Source organism: Hipposideros armiger, unplaced genomic scaffold (assembly GCF_001890085.2).
Source record: "Hipposideros armiger isolate ML-2016 unplaced genomic scaffold, ASM189008v1 scaffold_371, whole genome shotgun sequence".
In the NCBI taxonomy this organism is placed as follows: Eukaryota; Metazoa; Chordata; class Mammalia; order Chiroptera; family Hipposideridae; genus Hipposideros; species Hipposideros armiger.
Window position 1 is genome coordinate 113,785 of NW_017731721.1, and position 8,895 is coordinate 122,679.

Consider the following 8,895-nt stretch of genomic DNA (forward strand, 5'->3'; position numbering starts at 1 on the left):
ATAGGACCTAAACCTGCCTAAACTTACTGAAAATCCTGCAACAGTGATCCATTAGCTCAGGATATCTCTTCACATGACTTACAACACTCTCCCTGACCGGGCTATGTCTCCACTATCTCCTCACCTTCTAAGCTCCAGCAACCAAGCCTTCTCATGTTGTGATCCCTGGGACCAGAAATGCTCTGGAACGATCTGACATCAATTCACTAAGACAAACTCTTAAATGCCTTACTTCTAATGACCTCAGAGGACAATGTGGGGTATACAGAGATGTGGCAGTCCTACGATGGCAACAACCTTAACAACAACACATACATAGAAAGGAAAGGGCTAAGATGCACTGAAACAGAATTTCAAACAAAAAGTTTCATTCACTAATGACCAGATGCTTACGAAACAAACTGAATACTGGCAATAAAGAGAATGCCTCTTTTGAAGTGAACACTTGAAGACACAAATGTTACAGCAATACATTTAAACAGAAGCTGCACCCAAGGATAATTTTTCACTTAGAGAGTGAAAAGAACCTTGAAACTATATTAGCTTTCTCTGCTAAAAAATGAGTATATTTTCTAACAAAAATCCTTGAATCGACCTGTTTTTTTCAGCCTGGGAGGCACATAAGGCCCCGTTCATGTACTGGGCGGCCATGGCAACGGTGGGCCATGGTAGCCAGTGCCAGTGTGTGTGCCCTGGTGGCAGCGGTGGTGCTGGCCCAGTACATATTCACCTTTAAGATGGGGTGGAAGACCAAGGTCATCAAGATGCCTATATCCAAGCCCTGCATCGCTAGATATGGCTTATATCCAAGCCATATGCTGTTGTTCTAGGACAAATTCATGGACAGAAAAACTCAAGGGTGCCTTAAGGAAGATTGGATAACCAAGAAATGACTAAGATTCTGCTGTACATGTGAAAATGGTGCCAGAATTTCAGAAAAGTACTGGTACAGTTTGCATCAAGAACCCTACAAGAGTATAAGAAACTATCTGTGGTCTTATCAAAGGAGGAGCTGTCAAACTTCAAATAACAGACTTTGATTTGACACTGAGAATTTCCTACAAAGGGAAAGGGTATCTAACATGTCATAACGTCATTGACAATTTTAAGTTGGTTTCAGATGAACATCGAAAAAACTTACTGCAACTGAAGGAAAAGTATTATGCTATTGAAATTGATCTTGTTCTTACCATAGAAGAGTAATACCCTTGGATGGTAGAATGGTACACTAAATCACATGGTTTGCTTGTCAAACAGGTTTTACCAAACTCTGAAAAAATTATGGCACAATCTGATGTTATGCTCAAGGAATGATACGAGAATTTCTCTGATAAGCTCCAACAGTATCCTTGTGTTCAATTTTTGGCTGGTACCAGTGATGCACTAGAGATTATCTGTCAAGCTGATGTTTACTATCGAAATGTCAAAGTAGTCCAACTTCATGGATTTTGATGGCAATGGGTTGCCCAAAGGATTTACAGGAGAGCTAATTCATGTATTTAACAAACATGATGGTGCCCTGAAGAACAGAGTATTCCAATCAACTAAAAGACAACAGCAACATAATTCTGCTTGAGAGACTTCCAAGGAGACTTAATAATGGCAAATGGGGCAACCAATGTCGAACACATTCTGCAAATTGTATATTTAAATGGCAGAGTGGATGAGCTTTTAGAAAAGTATATGGACTCATGATATTCTATTGGGTTGTCGGAAAAATCATGATGCATTTTTGCAACGAAAAACATAGAAAAAAATACGTCATGACTTTTCCAACAACCCAATAGTAAAAGACGCATCACTGGAGGTGGCCAACTCTACAGAAGATTCTGTAAAGAGGTCTTCAAGACCTGTCTCCTAACGGTGCAACTGATGCAAGAGCTGCTCATCTGTTAACCTTGCTGACTTTTATTTATAATACATTCTTGCTCTTGAAGGGTTTCCTCTACATTACTGAAGTATTTTCAGACATGTTAAATCCATCAACTAGAAGCTCCTTTTCCTCCACCTCTCTAAACACACTCACCATATCTTTTAACATTAAAAAATCTTAGTCAAAATTTGAAAAATAACTTCCTACATTTCCAGAGTGTATTCTGTAGTTTAATGTTATCAAGTTTTTGAGGAGTCTTTTTATACTAGAAAAGTATGTAGAAATTTAAAAATTTTTATGAAATGGTGAAATAATGTGCATAATTTTAAGTATTGCTATTATTGTAATTTGGGTGAATTATGCTGATGGTATCACCATCTGCTAAAGTCATATTATGTTGGTTATTTTGTTTCAGGAAAATTGATCTTTACCAGAAAAATACTGGCCACTTGGTGTTTGAAAAAAAACTGTTGGTAACCACATCACTAAACATTATAAAATATTCTATATTCAAGCACTGATAATAAACATGAAATGAAAAACAAAACAAAAAAATGCTTGGGGAGAAGAATCACCAAATTACTAGGTGTGATCAAAAGATACAATGTTTAAATTTAAAAAATGTATGACAGTAAAAGACACATCGCCATTAATCCCCCTCAAAGTACTCCCCCTCACTTCGAACACACTTATCCCATCTTTCTTGCCACTTCCTGAAGCAGTTCTGGAAGTACTCTTTCATGAGTGTCTTTACTTCATCCTCCCTCATGACAACGCTCCGTGTCACACATCGGTACAGCAATTTCTGCCAAATAAAAACATTACGGTGTGTCTTCACCTTATTCACCGAATCTGGCACAGGTTCTAGCACTTCACCTTATTCACCGAATCTGGCACAGGTTCTAGCATGGTGTAACTTCTGGTTCTTCCCCAAAGTCAAAATGACCATGAAAAGAAAGCATTTTGAATCAATTCAGGACATCGAGGCAACCATGCCAGCGCAACTAAAGACACTCACAAAAGGGCCGGCCGAGTGGCGCAATGATTAAGAACTGGCTTGGGACGCCAGAGGGCCCCGGTTCGGATCCCACATATGAGGGCCAGCGACACTGCCCTCCACAGCTAAGATGCTGCACAACAGCTCAACCTGGAGCTGGGCCGCCATGAGAGCACAATGATGGTGCCAACTTGGGCCAGTGAAGGAACATCCTCCACAACTAGACTGAAGAACTAAAGCATAGCAACTTGTCTGTTCCCCTTCCCCCAATTCCCCAGTGCTGTCCCCATCCCCCCAATTCCCCAATTAAAAAAATCTTTAAAAAATAAAAAAATACAGACACTCACAAAAGAGGACTTCCAGAACTGCTTCAGAAAGTGGCAAGAACGATGGGATAAGTGTGTTCGAAGCGAGGGGGAATATTTTGAGGGGGATTAATAGAAACATGTGTTTCACTGTGATACATTTTTTTAAACATTCACCATTTTTTTAAATCACATCTCTTACCTTTGAAATGAGAAAAACGTATGCATTAGCATTCTGAGTATTTAAAAACCCAGTATTTTAAACCATTAGATCTGTAGGTCTACATCCCTAAAATCTAAACTGACATCCCGCCTTCCTCTGAAAGTGTATAAAACTCTTAACAGTAGCTACTCTTTGAACTTGAGTGCCAAGCACTGTGTTGGGCATAGAAATCAAATTCAAGAGGCGTCACCGCATTTTACAGATGAGAAAACCAAGAATTCGACAAGTTTCTTAAACAGCTAGTAAGTGGGAAGAACGGGTTTTGAACCAAAGCTGGGCATTAATTAATTCTAGGCCACCCTTCGTAAGACCTTCTGGTACTGAATTTCTCAAAACTCTCGTTACACACTAAGTTCAAGAGGCAGCCATCAAAGGAGAAACCTCCACCAGACCCCTAGGGCATAGCAGAAAAGCAGAATTTCAAAGTCACCGGCACAGGAGATCAGAATACACTGAAAAGGGTCTAGGAAGGGCCAGTTAAAACACAAAGCCTGGAAGGATACGAATTCCCGGAAAGATTGGTGGCCCCGGTGAGCGAGCGGGAAATTAACTCCGCCTCGCCACCCTCGCGCGAACACTGTGAACTTCAGCCCGCCCCATCGTAGGCTCTCTCACCTAGACATCCTGCCCCTGCCCACCCTTTTCCCCCTACCGTCTCTGACAGGCCCTGAGACCTGGACGTGAGAGCAAAGCGGGACTGGCTCCAAGGCCGAAGGCCTAGGCCGCAAGGATACACGTTAAGACGTTGCCCCATGTCCTGAAGCAGATTGGCCGCCTGCTGACGATAAGAAAGCTCTTTATCTGGGTCCAGGCCAAAACGCCGGGATGGGCTATTTTCCAGCTGCTCTCGAGTAAAATACCACCGTTTGTTGTTCTTCCTCTCTTCCTCCATAGTGCTTCAACCAGAAGGCAGCAGCGGAGGCTGCAAGCACTTTCCAGCGTCACTTACGCAGCGACACACATCCGCTGTACGGCGGCAACTGCGCCGTGACGAACTTCCGCTACGAGTGGACGGCTAGGTTGTGACACGCTTCCGCCGAGGAGTATAGTTGAAGTGCCCACTTCCGGAATGAGCCTCGCGACAGCATGTAGTCAAGTAAACAGCCAGTAGGCGGCCAGGAAAGACCTTGGGTCGAGGACGCAGGCGCCAGTCATGTGACCCCTGGGAGGTAGGGTGGGGTTAGACGTTCTTGTTCAAGATCGCGTCTCCTCCCGCGTGAACTCGGTCGAGCGTTCGCGCATTGGGTTAGGTGGGTGTAGCAACGTTTGTGGCTGCATGAAGCGCGCGCCCACGCGCCGCACCGTGGCTCCTCCGTGAATTTCGTTTGTGGTGGAGGTGGTGAAATAAAATGAGACAGACGGAGAACTTGAGAGAGAAAATAGGTGAGACTCGAAAACGGAAAAAAGTCATCAAAGAGAGTGGCCCTATCGTGTATCGGAACATAAAACAACTAGAAGGCTTTCACGTTGTTGATAGTAACGTAAATTACGCATTTGAAAAGCCTGTATGTAGTTGACGCCTTGAAAGCGTGCTTGGCTACGCCGCGGTGATCCAACTTAAAGGAATAAACTGAAATTAATAGCATTAATTTAGCGCGTACTATGGTCCAGGCACAATACTGTTAAATATACTATAATATTTCATTTAATCGGCACAACCTCAAGAGGTAGTAATGTTTTAATCCCTGTTTTGCGAACGGGTGAACTAAAACTGCTCCTTCAGCGTGGAACGCTTGCACACCACCCTGCACCATCCTGCACATGCACAATATTGTAAGTGTCTGTCCTCTGTCAAGATGTGGCCCAGTCCCAGTGTTTGATGGCTGTTGGATCCTGGGCAAGATTTCTCTTTGCCTCTTGTACAAATGTAAATGATAACAATAGCACCTATGTTTTAGATTGTGAGAAAGATTTTAAATGACGATTTAATGAGTTAAATGTATTTATAATAGTACCTGGCACATAGAAAACACTTAATAGATGTTATAATGGTTACTACACTGTATTAATATTGAGGGCAAGGACGGTGCCTCCTTCATTTTTGTATCCTTAGCACCTGCCTAGTACAGTCCTGGCCCTACTAGTCAATAAATGTGAAATAAATGCTCACAATACCCTACAATAAAGAAACTGAGGCTCATCGAAATTAAGTAGTTCGCACTGCTTATAGGTGTAGATTTTTAAAACAAGTCTAATTTTGTTGTTCTTTCCATTCCAGCAAACTAGATTCTTTTCTGGAACACTCAATTTACTTTGATTAAATTTGGGTAATAGAATCATTTTTTTTTATATATTTTGAGTGCCATCATTTCTAGATATGGCTGTTCCCACACAGTAAGTTTGATTATAATTCATTCTCACAAGCATTTCCTTCCATTTCAGACCCTCCTCTGCCAAATACTGCCTACAGATATCCTTAGCTCCATTTTAGTCTGGAAAAAATGAGATTCAGGAAAATATAAATTAGCATCAAGTTATAACTTTTTTTCAAGTATAATTTCAAACTTCTTCCATCACAGACTTTTTTATTTTAATAGAATAAACATTTTTTTCAGTTATGTAGTCATGTGTGTGATCTTTTACAAGCCAAAATTATTTCACCTAGATCCCTCTTGCCTATTTCCCTGACCTGTGTTTGGTTCTCTACTTAATCTATTGAATTGATTACTCCATTTTGAATTTGCTATCCTAGCTCAGTATGCCAGTCTTCCAAGAAAAAGTCCTGGTATCTGTAAGGTTTCAGGCAATGCATCTGCAAACCAGTGGCTTGCTACCCTGCACCCTGCATACAGAAGAGGAAGACCTGTGTAAATCAGAGGAAGGAAAGATTCTTTGATTGAAGATGAAATTATTTAAAAGTAGTGATAACAGCAGTGATAATAAAATAATTGTTAAACATGAGTTTTTGAGTCAGGCCTGGATTCAAATCCCATCTATTTTTTTTTAACCATCTTAATCATTTTTAAGTGTGCAATTCAGTAGTATCAACTATATTCACATTATTATGCAACAGGTCTCTACAACTTTTTTTACAAAACAAACTCTATACCCATTGAACAAGTCCCCATTTCCCCATCCCCCAGCCCGGACAACCCCATTCCACTTTCTGTTCCCACAGGTTAGACTACTTTAGATACTTCATATAAGTGGAGTCATACAGTATTTGTCTTTCTGTGACTAGCTTATTTCACTTAATGTCCTCAAAATTCCCAGATATTCTTTTAACTGGCTGTGTGATCTTAAATGTCATCTCTGCATCCTGACAACACCATATGGCACACAGTAGGTATTCAGTACATGTTTATTTTCAAAATAATGTTAACCTTCTGGTACATTGCCCTTAAGGAACGGTTGGCAAAACCTTAAACCAGAGGAATTTCTTGTTAGTTTAAATAGGACTCCATTTCCTGTAAAGCACACCTATGAGGCTACTCTTCCTACCTATTCCCTAGATTAATCTAGTACAGGATTATACCATATTTTGTGGTTTGATCTTATTTTGCTTATGAATGTCATATTTCAGTCATGTCAAACATTACCATTTACTACTGTTAAAACAGTTTCTCCCTACATTTCCTATAGTCTCCAAATTAAAATATGAAAAGATGGTGTGCTATTCCTAACTATCCCCAACTCCACATTCAGTGATGTCATGTTGATATCTTGAAATTGGCCATAGTGTGTGTGTGTTGCTAAATTATTAACAACCAGCTATCAGAAAAACAATTGTATGTGTATGTATACGTTCATAAAGTTTATTTTAAAATTTACTGATAGAAAAGGATGTGTAACACAATTTATAAAAAATAAAATATACAATCTTATTGTAAATTTTGTATAGCCAGCTGATTCTCACAGAATGCTTTCATTGAGTTTTGCCAAACTCGAATCAAGAACCAACCTATGACTGCATTTGACAAACCAATATAGCTTTGACTGTTGGTTGACATTTTCCTTTGCATTAATAAGATGAAAGTAAAACAATGAGACTTACGTTGGAACTTCACTTATTTGTCAATGACTTGAGCAACATCTTTGCTGAATTGGATAATAGTTTTTGAATACTGGAAGAATATTTCAATCTTTTGTGCTATTGATAATGTAATGGCTACATACATGATACACTTTTAAACTTAATTTACATAATTAACTTGTCCTCTATCACTTTCTTTTTTCTTTTTTTTTTTTTAGCTGAGCCATCCTGTCACCTGTAGGCAGCTCAGTGGCAGCTCAGCTCAGGCCGGAACTCGAACCGCTGTTGCTCAGAGCTCACACTCTTGAGCGAGCTCTTAACCAACTGAGCCATTCCACTGGCCCTCCTCTATCACTTTCTTAATTCTAGACAATCAATAAAACAAATAAGTCAAGCCTTTGTCTATAGCATTTGCCAATTTCTATAGTAGTATCTCCCACCATAGCCAATTTCAAGCTACCAGTGTGACTATCACTGATCATAAAATTGGGAAGAGATGAACACACCATCACAGTATTTCCTCCATACAGATACAATAGACAAGAGCTTCTGGTTTCCAGCTTGACATGTAAAGAGCTTGGAAGTCATCACTCCTATTCTCACAACCAAAAAAGAAAAAAAACTAAACAAACTGAAAATCAACAATCCTTCTTAGATGCATCAGCGAATTGAGGTGACAGGGCACACCACAAAAACTGGAGAGATGGAACAGAATCATGGCTTACTGTGGAGCCAGAAAACACTGGAACCAGCCACTAATAGGAATACTTAAAGCACAATTGACTAATTGCTGGAAACTGAAATTGGGACAGATTGAGAGATTAAAAACACTCCTGGGGGCCTAGAATTAAGAGGTCCCCCACATTTTTGTGAGTTTTACTTCCAGGAGCCCCACAGGTCTTACTATAAAGATTAAAGAATAATCTCATCCTTCTGGCAGGTAGAGGGGAAAGGTAGCCATTGTGAAATACACCCAGGGCATTCAGTTCTTAACAAAAGCCTGCCTTCAAGGAAAACTTTAACAGCCTAATCAATGTGAGAGAAGGAAAACAACCAACTCCAGCTGCTAACCTTGTTTCACCTAAAGGGAGAAAAAAGACAAGAAATATTTGTGAAGGTCAGTCCAGGGAAACAAGCTCACTGAAAGACTGAGACCTAAGAGGATAATAGAACACTATTTTCACTTGCCCGCATTTTACCAACACATCAGTACGGCTTCTATGTAATAACGGGATTACATCTGGAAGAATACTATTAATACAAGCTTAGAGTATTTAAGAAGGACTCTCTAGGGAAACCCAAAGATAAGGACATCAGAGGAAATTTTAGCCTCTGACACCTACAGCTATAGCAAACTAGAAACACAGCCTAACTCCCAGCCAGATAAACATAAAACCTCAGTTGCTTTTACCTGTATATCGTGTCTGACTTTCTACAGAAAAATTTACAAGGCATGCTAAAAGGCAAAAAATATGGTCTAGAGCAGCGGTTCTCAGCCTGTGGGTCACGACCCCTTTGGGGGTC

At 40.2% G+C, this 8,895-nt stretch overlaps 1 protein-coding gene and 1 pseudogene across 1 annotated transcript in view; one reads left to right on the forward strand and one right to left on the reverse strand.

Annotated features, from left to right (window-relative positions):
- The window catches only part of CCNT1 (cyclin T1), a 39,273-nt gene extending 33,376 nt beyond the window's left edge, over window positions 1–5,897 (reverse strand). The window contains exon 1 of the mRNA XM_019662283.1: window positions 4,133–5,897. Coding sequence (XP_019517828.1) covers window positions 4,133–4,290 — 158 coding nt within the window. The 5' untranslated portion in view covers window positions 4,291–5,897. The remainder of the gene's footprint in view (window positions 1–4,132) is intronic.
- LOC109393204 (cytosolic 5'-nucleotidase 3A-like) lies at window positions 254–1,861 on the forward strand (annotated as a pseudogene).
- Window positions 5,898–8,895: the final 2,998 nt, after the last annotated feature.